At 44.1% G+C, this 23,241-nt stretch overlaps 1 protein-coding gene across 3 annotated transcripts in view; it reads right to left on the bottom strand.

Annotated features, from left to right (window-relative positions):
* LOC129854543 (zinc finger protein 609-like) overlaps window positions 1-23,241 on the bottom strand; it is a 90,560-nt gene that overhangs the window by 55,740 nt on the left and 11,579 nt on the right. For 2 of the 3 annotated variants that reach the window (XM_055921724.1, XM_055921726.1), the window contains exon 2: window positions 15,281-16,149. The exons of the other annotated variant lie outside the window; for it this stretch is intronic. In XM_055921724.1, the coding sequence (XP_055777699.1) occupies window positions 15,281-16,027 (747 nt within the window). In that variant the 5' untranslated portion in view covers window positions 16,028-16,149. The remainder of the gene's footprint in view (window positions 1-15,280; window positions 16,150-23,241) is intronic. 3 annotated transcript variants of the gene reach the window in all.

Raw genomic sequence — 23,241 nt, 5'->3', positions numbered from 1 at the left:
TCTATATTCTTTGTAGCTGTTTTACATACCACCACAGTCAGACTGGTACCAAGTTAGCATTGAATGAGCTGTATTCCACCATGATCAAACAAGAAAACGCTCACCCAGAGGCGGCGCTCCTAGTAGCCATGGATTTTAATGCAGGTGAAACTTAAATCAGTTTTACCTCATTTCTATCAACATGTTAAATGTGCAACCAGAGCGAAAACAATTCTACACCACCTACAAGCAAAAATTAAAGCAGGAAGCACCAGTGACTAGATCAATAAAAAAGTGGTCAGATGAAGCAGATGCTAAGCTACAGGACTGTTTTGCTAGCACAGACTGGAATTTGTTCCAGGATTCCTCTACATATGTCATTGGCGTCATCAATAAGTGCAATCAATAAGATGATGTCGTCCCCACGGTGACCGTATGTACATACTAGAGGTCGGCCGATTATGATCTTTCAACGCCGATACCGATTATTGGAGGACAAAAAGGCCGATACCGATTAAATCGGCCGATTTAAAAAAACGTATATATATATATATATATACACTGCTCAAAAAAATAAAGGGCACACTAAAATGAGGATGGATGAAAAAAATGGATGAGCTGCACAACCTTGTGTGGGTTGTAGACTCCGTCTCATGCTACCACTAGAGTGAAAGCACTGCCAGCATTCAAAAGTGACCAAAACATCAGCCAGGAAGCATAGGAACTGAGAAGTGGTCTGTGGTCACCACCTGCAGAACCACTCCTTTATTGGGGGTGTCTTGCTAATTGCCTATAATTTCCACCTGTTGTCTATTCCATTTGCACAACAGCATGTGAATGTCAATCAGTGTTGCTTCCTAAGTGGACAGTTTGATTTCACAGAAGTGTGATTGACTTGGAGTTACATTGTGTTGTTTAAGTGTTCCCTTTATTTTTTTGAGCAGTGTATATCACACACACGCACATTTTTGTAATAATGACAATTGCAACAATACTGAATGAACAATGAACACTTTTATTTTAATATAATACATAAATAAAATCAATTTAGTCTCAAATAACATGAGAACATATGTTAAAACGAACCACCAGCTTTCATGGGTCTTCAATATTCCCAGTTAAGTTTTAGGTTGTAGTGCAGAAAGCAGAGCTTGTCTGCATAGTCCCCTGTCAGTCTGCTCCTCCGCGAAACACAGACCTTATTTAAAGTAGATCAAGACATTCTCTATGGAAGACATGAACGGTAAAATAACTAAGGAACCCCTTTCAAGTTCAGCCGCAAGTTATTACAGGAATTATAACGCGTCGACTATTTCTCTCTAAACCATATACCTTTGACTAATCCAGAAACTATCACCTCGAAAACAAAACGTTTATTCCGTTACGTATTTTATCTAACGGGTGGCATCCATGAGTCTAAATATTCCTGTTACATTGCACAACCTTCAATGTTGTCATAATTACGTAAAATTCTGGCAAATTAATTCGCAAAGAGCCAGGCGCCGCAAACTGTTGCATATACCCTGACTCTGCGTGCAATGAACGCAAGAGAAATGACACAATTTCACCTGGTTAATATTGCCTGCTAACCTGGATTTCTTTTAGCTAAATATGCAGGTTTAAAAATATATACTTGTGTATTGATTTTAAGAAAGGCATTGATGTTTATGGTTAAGTACACATTGGAGCAATGACAGTCATTGATTGATTGTTTTTTATAAGATAAGTTTAATGCTAGCTAGCAACTTACCTTAGCTTACTGCATTCGCGTAACAGGCAGGCTCCTCGTGGAGTGCAATGTAATCAGGTGTTAGAGCATTGGACTAGTTACCTGCAAGATTGGATCCCCCGAACCGACAAGGTTAAAAATCTGTCGTTCTGCTCCTGAACGAGGCAGAACGTTCCTAGGCCGTCATTGAAGATAAGAATGTGTTCTTAACTGACTTGCCTAGATAAATAAAAAGGTGTAAAAAAAATATATCGGCAAATCGGTGCGCCCAAAAAGACCGATATCCGATTGTTATGAAAACTTGAAATCGGCCCTAATTAACCGGCCATTCCGATTAAATCGGTCGAGCTCTAGTACATACCCAATCCAAAAAACATGATCAGAGGCAGCATTCGCACTGAGCTAAAGGCTAGAGATGCCGCTTTGGGACTCTAACCCGGAAGCTTATAAGAAATCCCGCTATGCCCTCCGATGAACCATCAAACAAGCAAAGCATCAATATAGGACTAAGATCGAGTCGTACTACACCGGCTCTGACGCTCATCGGATGTGGCAGGGCCTGCAAACCATTACAGACTACAAAGGGAAGCGCAGCCGAGAGCTGCACAGTGACACGAGCCTACCAGACGAGCTAAATAACTTCTATGCTCGCTTCGATGCAAATAACACTGAAACATGCATGAGAGCACCAGCTGTACTGAAAGACTGTGTGATCACGCTCTCTGTAGCCGATGTGAGTAATACCTTTAGACAGGTCAACATTCACAAGGCCGCAGAGCCAGACGGATTACCAGGACGTGTACTGCGAGCACGCGCTGACCAACTAGCAAGTGTCTTCACAGACATTTTCAACCGCTCCCTGTCCAACACCAACATGTTTCAAGCAGACCACCATAGTGCCTGTGCCCAAGAACACTAAGGTAACCTGCCTGAATGACTACCGACCCGTAGCACTCTCATCTGTAGCCATGAAGTGCTTTGAAAGGCGGGTCATGGCTCACAACACCATCATCCCAGAAACCCTAGATCCACTCCAATTTGCATACCGCCCCAACAGATCCAGAGATGATGCAGTCTGTATTGCACTCCACACTGCCCTTTCACACCTGGACAGAAGGAACACCTATGTGAGAATGTAATGCATTGACTACAGCTCAGCGTTCAACACCATTGTGCCCAATAAGCTAAGAACCCTGGGACTAAACACCTCCCTCTGCAACTGGATCCTGGACTTCCTGACGGGCCTCCCCCAGGTGGTAAAGGTAGGTAACCACACATCCTCAACACAGGGGCCCCTCGGGGGTGCGTGCTCAGTCCCCTCCTGTACTACCTGATCACTCAGACGGCCAAGTCTATGACCTCCCTATTGGCTGTCTCGTTGTTGTCGGTGATCATGCCTAGCATGACACGGCCAGGCACGACTCCAACACCATCATTACATTTGCCGATGACAACAGTGCTTGGCATGATCAACGACAACAACGAGTCAGCCTATAGGGAGGTCAGAGACTTGGCCGTGTGGTGCCAGGATAACAACCTCTCCCTCAACGTGATCAAGACAAAGGAGATGATTGTGGACTACAGGACAAAGAGGACAGAGCACGCCCCCATTCTCATCGACCCGGCTGTAGTGGAGCAGGTTGAGAGCTTCAAGTTCATTGGTGTCCACATCACCAACAAACTAACATGGTCCAAGCACACCACGACAGTCGTGAAGAGGGCACGACAACGTCTATTCCCCTCAGGAGACTGAAAAGATTTGGCATGGGTCCTCAGACGCTCAAAGGGTTCTACAGCTGCACCATCGAGAGCATTCTGACTGATTGGTTCACTGCCTGGTATGGCAACTACTTGGCCTCCGACCATAAGGCACTACAGAGGGTAGTTTGAACAGCCCTGTACATCACTGGGGCCAAGCTTCCTGCCATCCAGGACCTCTATACCAGGCGGTGTCAGAGGAAGGCCCTAAAAATTGTCAAAGACTCCAGCCACCCTAGTCATAGACTGTTCTCCCTGCTACCACACGGAAAGCGGTACCAGAGCGCCAAGTCTAGGTCCAAGAGGCTTCTAAACAGCTTCTACCCCAAAGCCATAAGACTCCTGAACATCTAGTCAAATGGCTACCCAGACTATTCACATTGCCCGCCTGCCCCCCCTCCCCCTCCCCACACCACTCTGTTGTCGTCTATGCATAGTCACTTTAATTATCTCTACCTATATGTACATACTACCTCAACTAACCGGTGCCCCTGCATATTGACTCTGTACCGGCACCCCCGTGTATATATTGTTATTTTTTACTACTCCTCTTTAATTACTTGTTACTTTTAACCGTATTTTTTTAAACTGCACTGTCGGTTAGGGGCTCGTAAGTACGCATTTCACTGTAAGGTCTACACCTGTTGTATTCGGCGCATGTGACTAATACAATTTGCTTTGAAGCCCGGGTTTATTTGGCATTTCAAAAAGCCCACAGTGACCAACATATTTAGTAACAATTACACCGACAAAGTATTTTGGAGGATTATGCAGATAGTCTACAAGGCCTTAATGAAAACAGCAACAATATGGCTAAACATTGTGGTTGGAGTTAAATAGGGTTTGAGTAATGTGATGGAGTAGTGGTTTAACATAGAAGAAATTGTGGTTGGAGCATGAAGAGTCTGGTGAAAAATGACAGCAAGAGAGAGAGGGTCTTCCAAATGCCTACTCCTGGTCTGTTTCTAATACAGAACAAGCCTTTATTCTACACAATTCCAAGGTCAACTAACCTAACCTGAAAATATTGACCTACTTTCAATAGTTGTTGTGACAAGAGGAGTGTTTTTTCCTGAAGAAACACTTCCATATGATTTTCCCTATTTGTTTCACAAAGTATTTGCACATTATTTTGTTGTTTTTTTAATTAGCTCCACCAAATGGCGAATGCTAACCCACATATAAATTGTACTTGATCGTCCCTCGTTGGACATATTTAAATGCATAGAGCCAAAACCAGTCCAGCCAGACTGAACCCATTTGCCCAGAAATGTAACCCACCTTGCTGACGTAATTCCTCAGCAATTTCCTGAAGTTAACAGTAGGACAGTACACAGCAAGTGTGCTTTAATTAGTATGTTAGAAAAAGCCTATGGGATAACAAGGCAAACAGTCCCAGTTACAGGGCTAAGTCCATGTTGCAAATATGGAGAATGTCTTGGTCTTCCTCCTATGTTGGTTCACCAGTATTTCAATGTGAAAACAGAATGGTGTCTATTGGTAAGAGAGCGTTGCCAAGGTACAGTTGCTAAGGTACAGAGGCCCAATGGCAAGAGGAAAAGAAAGGCATTAGGCTAGACTTCACAGCTACCCTTATTGTATTGAGCAGCTGGCATTAACCATTCAGAGTCTAGTTTTTAAATGATGGTAGTGATTTCAGTACCAGGGTGAAATGTAAGGTCCTGACACCTTGCTACCCTGGTTCTTATATCAAGCAATGAGACACGGATTTGTGTCAAGAGTACAGGGTAGAATGGAGCCTCAGTCACCAACAAAATACCAAAGCCTCTCTTTCAAGATGAGCGCAGAACTGGATATATAGCCTACCTTTATGAAGATAATCCTATTTGTAACCAGACTCTTTCAATCTGCAGTAAAATGACTTGCTACAAGGGAAAGGAATGGGGAACGACTCCTCAGGTTGAACAACAGGCTAACCTGTACACTCCCACTTGCATTTCAAGCCTATAAAAGTAGCTTGAGAAACAGGCTGATAAATATAAATGAATGCCAGTGTTTCATTCTGACTCACTCGATTTAACTGACTAATTAGGCTAACCACACAAGCAAATAGCAGGCATGCTTTGGCCACTGGACACAGCACACCCATTAGAATCCAGTATACAGTACAGTTTGCAGCGGAGTAGCAGATCACAGTCTCAACGAATGCTTAGGATGAGCATTCAATTGACGCAGGAGGCTTTAAGTGGAAATAACATTTCCAAGGGATTTGGGTATTTTTCAATTAGTGGCTTTTTTTTAAACAACAAGCAGAAACCTAGATGATTTCCAATGTAAGTTCTCAAAACCAAACCAGGCTAAAACTAGCCCTGTAAATTGACTGTTCAAAGGCAATCCTCTGGTTTACCCATATTGTAAAAGAACCCCTCATAGTAGAAGTAGAAGCCTCTAAAATCATATTTTTTTTCTAACGCAAAGTGGGAAGGCAAAAAGACAAGATTACTAATGGCAGCCGCAGGTTCGCAGCACACAGACATCAATCTCTCTTTTATCTCACTGTCTTCTAGAAGCTGCCTCTAGTCCTCTCCCACTGCACTTCTGTGCAAAGAACTTTCCTCCATAAAGAGGAACCCAATGGGGGGGTTTCACATTCCTACGTTGAAAGCCCTAGCTAAACCTCTTTTAAGAGTTGCCTCACCAACAGTACGCACAAATCTACATTTCTTTCAAGCTGAAAATAGTTTTTCCATGAGTGGTCGAGTCATGAATGTCTCCTTGTGGAGGAAGCTTGTCCAACAGTGAGTGGTTTCATAATACAGTTAACACTTTGAACAAAATGACAAAGTGCTAAATGAGTTAAGGCCTGGGGAAGACACTTTCATGTATTGCACAGCCTAGGTCTAAATTATTGACACACCACAGAATGCACTAAGCCAAACCCTTTGAAAACAGGCAACAATCCTGAAACACACAGTACAACAAGAGTGACTCTGTAACAGACACTGTGCCAGCTTTCGCTCACAGGCAGAACATTCCAGGCCAGAGGAAAGCCACGTCTGCTCCTCCCCACTGTGTGGGTTTTGTTCTGCTAATCAGACCAAATGCCTCAAGGATTCAAGAACCCTGGAACTGTGTCCGTCTTAATAGAGCAGCGCTTCCAGCCAGCCCCTCCCTGTCATTCCACCAGCCCCACGCAGCTGAAGCTGAGCAGACAAACCATTCAGTGTGTAGGGGGTTAAAGACTTCATCCATTCATAACCTAACGTAGCTGGCGTAAAAGAAACGCCTGAACGGAGAGCTCATCCGGTTATTGGCAACTCCGCTAGTGGTGATCCATTCAGGCTGTCCTCCCCCTTCCTTAACCCCAGTTGGTCCTCTACCCCCCTATTTCCCTCACTCCTCTAGCCACCATGTGCCCTCTCTTCCCTCAACAGCAGAGCCCTTTTTCCTTGTGTAGCTGGCGTATGAATAGATGAATGGTTTATTACTAGACCGCTGACCAACTCCACATCCTCTCCGCCCCTAAGCAGAGAAAATACATCGACTCCAGACCATCAAAATCTCAAATCTTGGCCTTCTCCCTTTTCCCCCCTCTCGTTCTTTGTTTGTTTGTTTCCCTCTGCCCCCACCCGGGCTTTCCTGCTACTCCCGCATTGATAGGCGAAATGAGGCGCGTTGGAAATTTGCTGGCTGACAATGGAAGACAGCTGCTCTCACTGCATAAGTCTTTCATGAGCTGAATTAGCAGCGTGGGCTAGCCTCTCTCCCTTCCCCCCACATGCTTCCCTGACAGCACACTGATCCAGACACACGCACACGCCTAGCCTTGTACAAAGCTTGGGAGACAGAGGAGGGTGGAGAGAGACAAAACATGAAAGGGCTTTGTTTCTCAGAACTGTGATCACTTTTGCAGGACGAGCCAAAGATGTTTTGCGACCTTGAAGCCATCCTCCCCATACATTTTCTATGAGGATATTGGTGCTAGGTGTACACAGCGACAGCTCACGTTTTAACTAGAGGTCGACCGACTATGATTTTTCAACGCCGATACCGATTATTTGAGGACCAAAAAAAGCCAATACCGATTAATCTGCTGATTTATATATATATATATATGTAATGAAGACAATTACAACAATACTGAATGAACACTTATTTTAACTTAATATAATACATAAATAAACATGTTCAATTTGATTTAAATAATGCAAAAACAGTGATGGAGAAGAAAGTAAAAGTGCAATATGTCCATGTAAAAAAGCTAACGTTTAAGTTCATTGCTCAGAACATGAGAACATATGAAAGCTGGTGGTTCCTTTAAACATGAGTCTTCAATATTCCCCGTTAAGAAGTTTTAGGTTGTAGTTATTATAGGAATTAGGACTATTTCTCTCTATACCATTTGTATTTCATATACCTTTGACTATTGGATGTTCTAATAGGTACTTTAGTATTGCCAGCCTAATCTCGCGAGTTGATATGCTTGAAGTCAAACAGCGCAATGCTTGAAGCACAGCGAAGAGCTGCTGGCAAATACAGGAAAGTGCTGTTTGAATGAATGCTTACGAGCCTGCTGCTGCCTACCACAGCTCAGTCAGACTGCTCTATGAAACCATAGACTTAATTTGAATATAACCAACACACAGAAATATGAGCCTTAGGTCATTAATATGGTCAAATCCCGAAACTATCATTTCGAAAACAAAACGTTTATTCTTTCAGTGAAATACGGAACCGTTCTGTATTTAATCGAACGGGCGGCAACCCTAAGAATAAATATTGCTGTTACATTGCACAACCTTCACTGTTATGTCATAATTATGTAAAATTCTGGCAAATTAATTACGGTCTTTGTTAGGTAGAAATGGTCGTCACACAGTTCGCAATGAGCGAGGCGGCCCAAAATGCTGCATATACCCTTACTCTGCTTGCACAGAACGCAAGAGAAGTGACACAATGTCCCTAGTTAACAAAAAATCATGTTAGCAGGCAATATTAACTAAATATGCAGGTTAAAAATGTTTTACTTGTGTATTGATTTTAAGAAAGGTGTTGATGTTTATGGTTAGGTACACATTGGTGCAACGACAGTTCTTTTTTTAAATGCGCTTGTTAAATCGTCACCCGTTTGGCGAAGTAGGCTGTGATTCAATGAGAAATTAACAGGCACCGCATCGATTATATGCAACACAGGACAAGTTAGATAAACTAGTAATATCATCAACCATGTGTAGTTAACTAGTGATTATGTTAAGATTAATTGTTTTTTATAAGATAAGTTTAATGCTAGCTAGCAATTTACCTTGGCTCCTTGCTGCACTCGTGTAACAGGTGGTCAGCCTGCCACGCAGTCTCCTCGTGGAGTGCAATGTAATCCGCATTACCGATTGTTATGAAAACTTGAAATCGGCCCTAATTAATCAGCCATTCCGATGAATCGGTCGACATCTAGTTGACAAATAGCCTATGGTACCTGAGGAAAACATGAGGGCATTCAAAGACTTCCTCGGCAACTCAAACCATATGAACACAGATCAATTCACAGGCTCATTCACGATGATTATAAGCCTACTCCTCCATTTCCTTTGCTATACATTAATCTAATCTATAATCTAGCCTCCGAGGTGTTACCCAGTTTACCGCTCATTAGGAAAGTAAATAACTGTATGCTTCTGTTAGATATCAGAACATCATGAATTGTGAAATGATCACAATGGACATTGATAGCGACATTATTTCAGCATGAAGGCTCAGGCTACAGTGCTGCCATTCCCAGAAAAGTCTCCTTGTTATCCCAATAGAGGAGGAACAAAATAGCATGTGGCCTCCCAGCACGGTGCAGCGAGGTTTATAGGCTCCTCCACAAGCTTTGTCAAAGTCAACATTTTATTGCGACACCTTCAGGAGCAAATTAAAAACAGGCACATCCCCCTATTGACAAAGACCCCATATGTTACGAAAACAATTTGAAAAGTAAGTTACAGAACATGCACAGGCTGACAGTTATCCATTTTCAAAAGATCCATGATTAAAATGGTTACAATGATTAGGCCAACAATGGTTAGCTGAAATAGACTGCTCCAAACCGTTCTAGGTTATGAGCAACAGCAAATAGAAGGCAGAACGCACAGAAGGCCTAACACATTTCAACTCTTCTTTAAGACAATGGTGTTGTCTTTCAGAAATACATCGTAGTCCTTGTGAAGACGGTGAGAGTTTGTTTTATTCAATGTAAACCTAGCTGGAAGTAAACGTCTTCTCTTGTGTACAAAAGCAGATCTTTCAGTGCTCTCAGCAGCCTTCAGAAAGGAACAAGAGGGCACAAATCAAGCCCGTGCGTCTCCAGGTCAAGGAGCCTGCTAAATGTCTACAGACACAGTTTACGACCAGCGTGGACTGGGTTCCAATATTAAATATTTCCACACAAGGGTCTCTCAAGGCTCTTGACAAGGATTTCCTGGAACACTGTCCGACAGCACTATAAACTCAGTGGGCCGCAGCTTTCCCATTCCCTGACGAGGCCTCTGGTCTGACCGTGGGGGATGGGGAGGAACCTTGTTCCTGAGGCAGAACCAGCTCTGGGAATGGCTCTGCTACAACTACAGTCACTGTTCTGGCGTGGCTTTAATCCCAGCCACAGTAAAGTGACATTGGACACCAGGAATACGACACCCAGACAAAAAATAGCCCTGAGCTAAGGCTCCTTTTGTAATGGTACATTGAGGCCACTGCACAAACATTTGGTGAGACGTTCTTGGCAGTAATGTAAATTCTCACACCTGTACCATTTTGGAAAAGGACTAGAGAGAATTGTGCTAGCTGACAGCAAACTGAAACGTTTTTGCAAATTGCTGGTTAAATATAGACATCTTGAGGGTAGACATTTGTGACCGACTGTTAATGAATCATTCACACCATCTAGCCTACAGAACAAAGAAACACATTTGTATAGGAGGGACTAAGCGGGTGAGTGTAAAGAGAGAGCAGAAGGCTAAGTGGTGGCTATACAGCAGAATATGCCTGGACAGGATTTCACCCGCGTGAGGAGTAGGAATCAGTATTTCCCACTTCATCGTGTTGCCTCATCACCCTACGACAATAGCAACCCCAGATAACAAGGCTTTCTTAAGTGGGGAAAGTTGGAAAGGAAACAAGACCCACTTACCGAAGCAAACTCCTTGCGTATACTGCAGAGGAGCCAGTAGCAACACTGACACAAATTCCAGGTTCAAGGCTGCTTTGTGCTGGCATGCCAAAAATGAATCTAGCATAATATTGATGTGAATAGATTATGGCAATTATCTGCAGCAACTGACAGCCTAAAGATTGTGACAAATGTTGGGTCTTTTCCTCAGTATTATGAAAGCTTGTCTGATCTCAATTTATATAAAACACTGAAAGGAAACGTATTTATGCTTCCCAACAGTTAGAGAAATTCAGAAGAGCTGAGACAAAAGGCATGCTTGCCTGCACATGCTCTGAGGAAACAAAGAGGATAATGAATGTGTCCTTTTCATAAAGAGACAAAAGGAAACACATTAAACACTGAATTCAACCGCAACTTCAGGCAAACTCTAGCCTAAATGTTTCTGGATCTGAGAGAAACAGACTAGCTCAACTAAAAAGTTGTCAGAGATCAGCTTACAATCCGTATCTCCTTAACACCATTAAGGGGTCAAAAGTTAACTGACCTAGCCTCAATAATCCAAGGCTATAGCTTTTTCTAAATAGGTGGGCAAAGTAGATTTGCCGTCACTAACCCTCCCTTGTATTGTGTTTAGCCTCACAGCCTTTTACGTTGTTGTGGAGACAGAGGCTAATGACAGACGTGGAAAACAATTAGTGTCGAGTGTTTTTACTGGAGTAGAGAGGGGGGCTCCCTGTGGGGGAGAGTTTCTAACAGATAGAGGCAGCACTACAGGAATCACAGCAGCACTGACTGAGTCCACTGCTGCAAAATGCCTCCCTTCATCTGTTCCTCACACACACGTATCTAAACACGCATGCAGGTGCTCTCAACAGTAGGTTGTCAAATCAACTGAAAATAGGCATGTAGGGCCAACAAGCTTTGTTTTCAATGAAATTGAAGCCGGGCAATGGTGGAGGCCAACCACAGGCAAAGAGCTAAGGAGAGCCAGGGGAAGGAGTGTATTTTTTCACTTTCCACATTGGATTTTCTATTATGCTAATGAATTATACCACAGACAGATGGCTGTCAGGAACCTAGTGAACAGAATAACACCTTGAGGAATGAGAAATCAAGGTTGCTAATACCAGGAAAAGCAATTCAAGCATGGATAGTTACCACCAAGGCAAAGAAAATACCATTGATTCAACATAGTAAAACTATGATACACATTTCCAAGCATTAGGATATTCAATCATTCTTGCCTTCAAAGCATTTAACAAGATAACAATTTCACTGTGCGATTCCCATTACCTACAGAGGCCTCTCACGACAGCCTGAATGAGGGCTCTTCATTTGCGGCAATCACATGGAACATACAAGCCTGCTGATCAAGAGGAATCACTTCTCCACACTCGCTTGAGGCGACAACAGAGCACTGCGCTGCACGCATCTTTATCGGATGGTTTCTCTGCTCTGAAATGAGGGCAAAAAGAATCAGTCCCTGTGCGCTCCACGGGGCGAAGTGTAGTCATTTAACATTGGACTCATTAGTAGACTTAGGCTGCATTTCATAATGCTCAGTTTGAACCCAGACTGATATTGGTGAGGAAGCAGTTGAAAAGGAACACGTCGAGGCTGGACGCTGAAAAGAATGCTTCGTCATAGTGCTAGGGCCAAAACATGGAGGCCCTCCCGAGTGGCGCAGCGGTCTAAGGGACTGGATCGCAGTGCTCAGGCGCCACTACAGCGTCGGGTTCGATCCCAGGCTGTGTCACAGCCGGCCGTGGCCAGAAGCCCTATAGGGCCGCTCACAATTGGGTTGGGCCGGGGGAATTTCCTTGGCTCATTTTACTCTAGCGGCTGCAAGCTGACAGCGGACGTCAGTTGGACGGTGTTTCCTCGGACACATTGGTGAGGCTGACTTCTGGGTTAAGCGAGCAGTGCGGCTTGGCAGGTCATGTTTCGCAGGACACATGGCTCTCGACCTTCGCTTCTCCCGAGTCCATTGGGGGAGTTGCAGCGGCGATGAGACAAGATTGTAACTACCAATTGGATATCACAAAATTGTGAAGAAAAAGGTGGTAAAATATCTATAAAAATAACTGATTGAAATGAACAGGTCGACATGGAGTAGATTTCGGCTACATTTCATAATGCTTTGTTCAGCAGTTCAAAAGGAACACGTCTAGGCTAGACGACTAACAGCTGAAAAGAAAGCACCGTCATGGTGCTAGGGCTGAAACAATGTGTCTTCATGGCAAGGTGCCTCAGCAGGACCAAGCAAGTTAACATTCCAGGTAGGATTCGGCTGAACAGATTGGGGAAATACAGGTTTTCACCAATCCCTGCTTGCTGTGTCGCCTTGTTTTTACACATAAAAATGTAAATGGCAGAATATTAAGTTCTGTGTTTAGGACTACACATCAGGTCTCTTGTTGGAATTGGGCTAACCAGCATATATGAACAGGTATAGCCTACCCTCGTCTACGCAATTGACACTCCCCTCAAATCCAGTCATCCCGCCCTCCTCGTCCAGAGTCCTCAAAGCCTTGGTGTTATTTAAAAGGAATGAGCTGTAACACAATAGCACCAGTAAGTCAGAGGCAAGAAAAGGAAATACATTTGTCATGAGACTCCTTTCTCCCCTAACTGCACATCAGCGACTACACAGTGGTGACCAGGCTCTTTCACTCTCAAGCACAGAACCTTTTTTCCTCCTTCCTCTTTTGAACTGACATTGCTAATGTAATTTTCCATAAGAGCTGCTCCATTCGTCAAGGCCAGCATCATGTCGAGGCAGCTGACGAACGCCTGGCTCCTCCAGGCTTGTATAATGAGTGAGCGAGAGAGCGCAAGAGAGAGAGGGGGGGGGGGGGGGGGGGCAGTGCTGTAGTTAAGGGAGCAGAGATGTTTTATTTCAGAAACAAGAGCCAATGCTTTAGGAGCTCTGTCTGAAGATGGAGACAGTGCAAGCACAGTCACACACTCAGGGGATAAGAGCATGAGTTAGTAAGTCATCATTAAATTTAAAAAATAATGTATTTGAGATGAATAACAAAATCACACCCAGTGACTGTCAAATGTGTAGAAGGCAGAGCACGTGCCTCGTCACGTACAACACCTTTATTAAGCTACAGCACAGAACCTCTAACAAGCTACTAACTGGGAACCGTCTGGATGACTTAACATGCCATTCAAATATCTTATTGACTTGTACTATAGATACTGTTCACAGTTTGGGCAACTCTGGAACACCCATGGCATGGAGATGAGACACGTTGGACAACATTGATAAAGATTAGGTTAATTTTAGCATTTGAACAACATTCGATATGCCATATTTTTGGGGCGGCAGGAAGCCTAGTGGTTAGAGCGTTGGGCCAGTAACCGAAAGGTTGCTGGATCGAATCCCCGAGCTGACAAGGTCAAAATCTGTCGTTCTGCCCAATGAACAAGGCAGTTAATCCACTGTCCAGATGCTAGGCCGTCATTGTAAATAAGAATTTGTTATTAACTGACTTGCCTAGTTAAAGAAAAGGTAAAAAAATGTAAAAATGAAATGTCATAAAACATAATTAACGTGTTGAGGCCTCAGTTTAAACGTAGGCCTTTAGCTTACGAATCTAGAACGTGGCATGGGACAACTTCCATCGGGTCTCAAGGAATCAGATATGAATTTAGTGAAACGCTATCGGCAACCGTTTTCTGGAGACCCTGATGAGTCTAAGAACCCAGTGCTGGGTCTGACCCTTTGTTCAAGGTCGTCAACCAATCCATGCCGAGCTCATCGGGTTGCCCGAGTACTTTCTGATTGCTAAGCCTTTTGTCCTTAGATTTCCTTCCCTGTTTGAGTTATCTGAGGAGACTTCACAGCTTTGCATTCCTGACAGAGGGAAACTTGCTTCTTCGAATGCCCTTCCCCCCACTTCACTTTCAGAGCAGCAGCGAAAGTGAGGGCGTGCTCTGCCACCCCCTCCCCCACCCACCAGGCATTGCTGGGGCTTGTGGGATTAAGAATTGAACACGATGACAGACAAAACAATCCCCAGCACCTCCCTCCACTGCTGGTACTAACAGAGCATGAAAAGGCTGTTTCTGAGCACACAATAGACACACTGATAGACCAGCTCAATGAGGAGACAGGATAAGTGCTGGTAAATAGTTAAGCAACTCTTCATGAGTTTCTTGCATGACAATGTCTATGTTTGAAAAGAGGAAAACTAGCGTTGCCATCAGCAATCAACTAGCTAGTCAGCAAGCTAATTGATTCAGTTTGAAAAACAAATATCCTGTGTAGAACATGTTATGATATTTATGTAGTTTGATAACCACAGACACAATTGTAATAATAATGAACTGTAGCCAAGCACTTTAAAGTTCTTCCAGGCTTTTCCTGTTTAACGAAAGACAAGATATTTCAGAAAAGCCATCATGACCAGATTGTCCTGACTGATACTCACAACTGATGTGAAATGAGGGCAACGTCTTCAATTAGACAAAACTAAAGTGGTGAGAAACAGCAGGCACATCTCCAAACGCCTGACAAGGCTACATCATGTTCCAATAAAGATCAAAGTTAAAATATAGTTCAACCAAAAAGCACATCTCAAATGGAATGAAATCTGAGACTACAGCTTGGCAAAGGTTTGGAAATTGGTCTTGCATTGTGATACACATTCAGCTGAAACATTCCAAGCAATCATTTTGTTTAATAGCACTCTTACCTTTTCATTTTTCACTTTCTTTAATGTTCTGCATTCTATATTGTCCAGCTCCTGCGGTTCAGTTTTAATTGTCAATGCTGGAACTATCCCAACAGGCTCAAGTGCAATATTTCCCAGCTGATCGTCCCCTACCAAGTCTGTAGATTGTGTGTTCTCAAAGGGGGCACTACGGTTAACCCCCAAAGCTACTTGAGAAACCACCTCCTTTTCAGTGGCAGCTATTACTACCACTGGCACTCCCTCGCTTTTCTCCTTCTTACTTTTCCCACTTGCCCCTTCCTTGTCTTTTTTACCACTGCTCCGAGAGACTTTGCCACCCTTCTCCATTCCTTTGCCAGTAGTGGAATTGTTGCTAGTGGCTCCTGCAGTAGCACCAGTGTTGGTTGGTTCCCCTTGGGTTCGCGTCTGCCCTTCTTTCTTGGCCCCATCTCCAGCTGAGACCTTGCTACTATTGTCTTTTGAGTTTTTGCTGCGTTTGGATTTAGATTTACTCTCCTTGCCTTGAGGGCCAGGTACAGGACTAACAAATCGGATGTTGTCAGGCAAAGCTGCAACAGCACTGGACGGAGCCGTCATACCCCCGCCGTCCTTGGTTCCAGACATCTCAAGTTTGTCCTTTTCTAAGTCAGCGTCTAGGTCAATAATCAGATTTCCTACACCGATGTCCCACTCATCACCGCTGTCGTAAGTGTCCACCGCATTCGAGTCCACACCTTTCCCGCCTGCAGTGCCACTACTTAAGGACATTTTAGTGCCAACGGCCCAGGTTTGCCTCAATGAGGTCCGCCACCTTCTCTGACTGCTGGGGGACTGGGTTGAGAGAATCCTTAGGGTCTAGGTATCCCCTTCCTATTTACCCACATTTTGCCCTGGGGGGGAAAAAAAGAGAAAAATAGTTACATCTATCCAATACAGTAGGTAATGCTCAGCCAACCAATGACATAAAACAAAAAGGGCTGAGCAGCACCACAGAAGACAACAAAAATTCACAGAAAGTTTGAAGGTGATAAAACCTTACAGCAACTTCTCACAGCAATGAAGAATAAAGGTTCAAGAGATGTTTTAATTGCCAATGAAAACAACCTAAAGGCTCAAACTCATTGCACTAATGTGGATCTAGCGTTGGTCTGCCAATCGTTCAGCTCCTTGTGTTTTAGGGACCACCCGCTGTAGATGTCTGACTGCTGACATTTTCATGCAATTCTACAGGTAAAATTGGTGTGCATTCGATTGGCAAATTACAGCCGGCGGTGCTAAGTTCTCTCGGTCAGCAAAAGTTATATTGGTGTGTCTGAGCCCTAAATCTACATTGAAATGACTAAAACCAAACCGAAACTGTGTAGAAATGATAACAGCCCTACAATTTGTCACTTCACTCTGTCCAGCTTGCAAACAAACTACTGAAACAAAAGCTACAGAGTCAGGGAACATTGGATAAAACATATATATTTATTTTTTTAATGGACAGAGGGCTATTGCAAATTCTAATGAGGAGAAAATATAACATTTCAGTGCAGCCCTCCAGACCTCTATGAAGACTGAGTGAAGACCACAAGGCAAAACATTTAAGCACATGTCCTCCATTCATGCAACTGACATAGGCCTACAACTTTTTATTATTTAACCAGGTAGGCCAGTTGTGAAAAAGTTCTCATTTACAACTGCAACCGCAAACAACTGCAAACACAGAGTTACACATAAACAATCGTACAGTCTATGTACAGTGTGTGCAAATGTAGAAGAGCAGGGAGGAAAGGCAATAAATAAATTGCAAATTTTCAAATTTAGCATTAACACTGGAGTGATAGATGTGCAGATGATTATGTGCAAGTAGAGATACTTGGGTGCAAAAGAGCAAGAGGATAAATAACAATATGGGGATGAGGTAGTTGGGTGTGCTATTTACAGACCGGCTGTGTACAGGTACAGTGATCGGTAAGTTGCTCTAACAGCTGATGCTTCAAGTTAGAGGCTTGATCTAACACTATTCACAACTGACACGGGCCTACAGCTTGATCTAACACTACTCACAACTGACACAGGCCTACAGATTGATCTAACACTACACACAACTGACACAGGCCTACAGATTGATCTAACACTACACACAACTGACACAGGCCTACAGCTTGATCTAACATTATTTGGATTAGGAAGGCTTGTGATGTCTTTACTAGTAAGAAAAACAAAACAACGACATGCCATTACATTGGGACCTATTCAATCAAACTGGTAATCAAGAAGGTCGGGGGTAAGGTAAAGAAAGATTCAACTAGTCCTGCAAGTAAGTAAATAGGTGTCAAATAGGCTTATTTATCCTGGAGCCACAGTTCTCTTTACCCAGTAGTAGAGACATTGTTTTCTTGATTAAATACAACCAAATGCTTGTAGCAAAAGATGTATTTTGTTAACCAAATGTGACTAAACAGGGACAATGATCCATCCTTTAACACTACATTATCTAAAAGCTGCCCAAACTCCACCATAATCCCAAAGGTGCTACAGCGTTGCACAGAAATCCGGATCTCCATAACCATGTCCCACAGTCACCATGGCAACCCTGGGAAACGTAAATCCTGATTGACGGCCAACCGTGGCCCCACTGTTCTGAGTGACTGGCTCATTCCACAAGGACTGCTGATAATGTCACTGGTGACGGATGAAGACTAACTGGCCTCACTACTCACCCTCACAGGGTTAACATAGCCATACTCTGTCAAGTGGACACTGACAACCTCTGCATCAACAGGGCAGCTTAAGAAAACACTTGAATGATGCCAGAGGAAAGGCACAGCCCAACACCATAATGTAGGCTAAATAAAGCGCTGTTAAAAGGCATGCCTTACACAAACGCATTGTGATCATGTTAGCACTTAGCTTCATATAGCCTAGGCCTACCATTTCTTCAAATACAGTCTACTGCACCAGATGTGAAGGCTTTCTCCAACATGGCCTCTGTATTTGTAATTCACTTATAAATGGATGGATAAATATATTTATACACATGCCTGCTCTAACATGCTGACCACACTGCTTGCGTCACCTGCGTTGCAAAATATATTTACAAATACATGTTATTCAATCATAGCTTGCGTGAGTCAACGAACATCTATGTAGCCAGGCGCTAAAATCAAATTTGGTTCTATTTGTGATGTTCGACGAGCTGCAAGTCCCACCTCTCCCATCTCCTCATTGTTTTTTAGGAGCATATACCCACGTGGGTGATTGAAAGATGAACTGAGGTCCACACTACAGTCGGTTGTGGTAATGCACCTTAAAGTTGGTTGCCAACCGCCATAAAAACTCCAAAGAAGAAGCAGCCTGAAGTAGGAGAAATTACTAGAAACAAACTCAGTTTACCGTTTTATCTGTGGATTCATTGTCAGAGTATGAGACCTTACGCATTTCAGGTAAAATAACAACCCAATGTTAATATCCCAGGACAAATTAGCTAGCAACAGCAAGCCAAGCTAGCTAAATTACCATAAATGTTGAATGGTTTCGACCTGTCCCCAAATAAATATAATTGGTTCAGAGTTTGTTTGATATTTCAACCTGCGTGTCCTGATCGCGTCTGGTGTGGTTGGACAAAATCAAATGTGCGCGATGGCGGGCGGACGCGGTCTGGTCAGCATGTAACAGACAATAACTCCCTCCAGCCCAAACACGTGGTCCTTTCCACGGACTCCTATAAAAGCTCCACAAGCAGCGGATTTTAGCATGTCTGTGCTACTGCTGCCCTTTCAGGGGCTTTAAACAACCTCCAGAAACTCATTTATCATTCTTCTCCACGTCGCTGAGCATCGGGCTGGCTGGGTTGAACAGGAGCAAAGTGGAAGACACTGCCTCCTGTCTGAGCATCGTGACCCCTCTGCCCCTGCAGCACCCCTCCCTCCAACACAAACCAGTAAATAATTAACACTCACATCTGCACTGCTCGTCTCCCCCTGTGATAAGGAACGTGCAGGGGCAAATAAACCCAGCACAAAAGACTCTTCAGAGGGGGTCTGTGGAGATGAGATCAATACCGCCTCAGAGGCCTGAATTCTGATGATTCTCTTTGTGCTGCACACTGCCACTGACAAAAACACAGGGCCAAACTGTGTACACAACAGGACTTCAGCCAACCTGTTTGTGGAGAGAAAAGGCTCCTGCCTCTGATAGCTGGCCAAAACCTTTCATTTTCTAATTCCTCTGTCGCTGAGATGCAATTTAGGATCTGAAATTAAATGAAAAGAATCTGCACCATTTGGAAGGTCATTGCCGTGAAACGTTTGAATTGCTGCTCTCAGAAAGCGTGCTCAGCAGGCTCCTGCTTGTGTGAGGGAGGAAAGCCATGATAAAACCTATTGCATCTTTTCCCCTACTTGAGCAGACAAAGCCTTATGGATCTTCTGATTGGAAACACATTTTTTATTTTTTATTCAGTTGGCCACTTTCTCCAATGACTTCCGACCAGTGGAGGCTGTTGAGGGGAGGACGGTTCATAATAATGGCTGGAACAGAATGAATGAAATGGCATCAAACACATGGAAACCATTCCACATATTCTGCTCCAGCCATTACCACGAGTCCGTCCTCCCCAATTAAGGTGCCACCAACCTCCTGTGCTCCAGACGCACTCTCAGCGTCTGCATTAGCTGCTCTGACATCAGCTGTTCTGCTTTTGACACAATTCCACTCGCAGGCTTGTCCCTGCTGACCTAATGGAGACGGGAGGAAAGGGAGCAGGAGGCGTCCACATTATTCAGCTCTCAGTCTTGTCCCTGCTGACCTAATGGAGATCTAATGGAGATGGGAGGAAAGGAAGCAGGAGGCGTCCACATTATTCAGCTCTCAGGCTTGTCCCTGCTGACCTAATGGAGATCTAATGGAGATGGGAGGAAAGGAAGCAGGAGGCGTCCACATTATTCAGCTCTCAGGCTTGTCCCTGCTGACCTAACAGAGATGGAGGAAAGGAAGCAGGAGGCGTCCACATTATTCAGCTCTCAGGCTTGTCCCTGCTGACCTAACGGAGATGGAGGAAAGGAAGCAGGAGGCCTCCACATTATTCAGTTCTCAGGCTTGTCCCTGCTGACCTAATGGAGGTGGGAGGAAAGGAAGCAGGAGGCGTCCACATTATTCAGCTCTCAGGCTTGTCCCTGCTGACCTAATGGAGATGGGAGGAAAGGAAGCAGGAGGCGTCCACATTATTCAGCTCTCAGGCTTGTCCCTACTGACCTAAAGGAGGTGGGAGGAAAGGAAGCAGGAGGCGTCCACATTATTCAGCTCTCCTTAACGGTAGACTCCCAAATGGGCGCTTTCATGGCAGCCTAACAACAGCCGATTCACAGCAGCCTAACAACAGCCGATTCACAGCAACCTCCACCTGGAAGTGTGGTAAAACGGGTAAACTGCCATATGATGAGCCTACGTGGAAGTGTGGTAAAACTGGTAAACTGCCATATGATGAGCCTACGTGGAAGTGTGGTAAAACGGGTAAACTGCCATATGATGAGCCTACGTGGAAGTGTGGTAAAACGGGTAAACTGCCATATGATGAGCCTACGTGGAAGTGTGGTAAAACTGGTAAACTGCCATATGATGAGCCTACGTGGAAGTGTGGTAAAACTGGTAAACTGCCATATGATGAGCCTACGTGGAAGTGTGGTAAAACTGGTAAACTGCCATATGATGAGCCTACGTGGAAGTGTGGTAAAACTGGTAAACTGCCATATGATGAGCCTACGTGGAAGTGTGGTAAAACTGGTAAACTGCCATATGATGAGCCTACGTGGAAGTGTGGTAAAACTGGTAAACTGCCATATGATGAGCCTACGTGGAAGTGTGGTAAAACTGGTAAACTGCCATATGATGAGCCTACGTGGAAGTGTGGTAAAACTGGTAAACTGCCATATGATGAGCCTACGTGGAAGTGTGGTAAAACTGGTAAACTGCCATATGATGAGCCTACGTGGAAGTGTGGTAAAACTGGTAAACTGCCATATGATGAGCCTACGTGGAAGTGTGGTAAAACTGGTAAACTGCCATATGAGCCTACATGGAAGTGTAGTAAAACAGGTAAACTGCCATATGATGAGCCTACATGGAAGTGTAGTAAAACAAGTAAACTGCCATATGATGAGCCTACATGGAAGTGTAGTAAAACAAGTAAACTGCCATATGATGAGCCTACATGGAAGTGTAGTAAAACAAGTAAACTGCCATATGAAGTGTAGTAAAACGGGGGGGGGGGGGGGGGTTTCAGCTGTGGCGTTTGGCTGGCTAAACAGTGGTGGGGTCTAAATCATCCGACACCTTCATAAAAGAGGGGTTGTAGCTCTATTTGCGGTTGACCTACTGTACTGCCCTTCGCCAGAACTGCAGAGCAAGCTTTTTGAAAAGACCCACAGAGGAAACGTCCCAGTGAGCGGCCTGTTGACCGAAGGCATGAGGCTATGTACCTCCCTCGGTGCTTGTCTTTTTCTCAGAGATCCAATTTCCCCCAGCAATCCATCAGACACCCATGTCAGGGTGGGGATTATATCTGGCCTGCACAAAGACACACACCTCTTTACCGAAAGGATTTGTCCATGTTCTATTATTTGCACACAGAATGTACCAACTCTACAAGAGTTACCTTTAAAATGAAGCTGTTGTTCTACTTACCCAGAGTCAGATGAACTTGTGGATATCATTTTATGTCTATGCATGCAGTATGAAGGAAGTTGGAGGTAGTTTCACAAGCCAGTGCTAAGTAGCGTTAGCGCAATGACTGGAAGTCTATAAGTACGCTAGTGTATGCTACTTTACCTGTTGACTTCCAGTTATTGCGCTAACGCTAGTTAATTGGCGAAACAGCCTCTAAACTTCCTTCATAGTGTACACATAGACATATAAATAGTATCCACAAGTTCATCGACTGCGTAAGTAGAAAAATGTAAGTATCCCTTTAATTAAAATGAGCTGATATAGGCTAGTTTCTCCATCCTAATGTTAGAGGGTACCATCTGTGCAGACACTAGGGACTAGAACACGTAGCCCAGGCTAATCAGTCATGGATAACCAGACACGAACAGAACCTGAATAGAATCAGTGACAAGCAACACCGCTAGACTCATTCAGCCCTTCTCTCCTAACCCTGTCTTATTGGAATGGATCGGATGTTAAAGCTACACACGCAGTTCTTAGTTAGCAGAACACCACTCCCAGTTTCAGTGAAGGGTAAGAGTTTCTCAACAACACATTGGCTGTTTGAGTGCCATGAAATAAAGAGAGGTTTTTCTCACCACACAACACCAGTGTGCAAAAAGTCACAGGGTTACGATGCAGAGAAAGCTGACAGTCGTCGGCAGATTAAAAAGATTCTGTGGCACCTGCCAAGACCTTCCCAATAATTTACTGCGGCAGAGTAATAACCCAATAAAACCTCAATTGAATAGTGCAGAACCTGGCACAGGAGCAATTTTTCCCTGCCTCCTGGTATAAGACAGGTCCCCGTCCAGAGAGCCAAACAGTAACCTCCATGTAATTGGATTGTGTGCTTGGAGCTGGTTACCAAAATAGAACTGCACAGGGAACTCCAGGTGATGGGAATCAGGAGCCTGCGGGTCAGCCAGCTTCCATATCAGCTAATGTCAACCTGGGGAGAACAAGCTCCCATTCACAGTGGGACTTCCATTTCCTGTGGCATGCAACAGAGCTCATTAAAAAGTCCAGTCTGTCCACTACTGGTTTATGTGTCTGCAAGGCAACAATGGTTACTGCTATATTGACATACAATACTGCCAGTATTAACTTGCTACTGCCTTTCTGCCGCGTAGCTGGGAAGCCCTACATCAATACGACAATAGTAATGCTCAGCTGCCACATCCCAATCTGACACATTTAATCTGATTCAACTGTAGCATGTACACTAACCACACTCCCATCTTGTGTGTGAAGTGTCTACAGTGCTTTGAAAACATCCCCATCGCTCAGAC

This window comes from Salvelinus fontinalis, chromosome 4, assembly GCF_029448725.1.
Source record: "Salvelinus fontinalis isolate EN_2023a chromosome 4, ASM2944872v1, whole genome shotgun sequence".
NCBI lineage: Eukaryota > Metazoa > Chordata > Actinopteri > Salmoniformes > Salmonidae > Salvelinus > Salvelinus fontinalis.
Note: the sequence above shows the minus strand (reverse complement) of the source record. Positions and strands in the feature narration are given on the sequence as shown.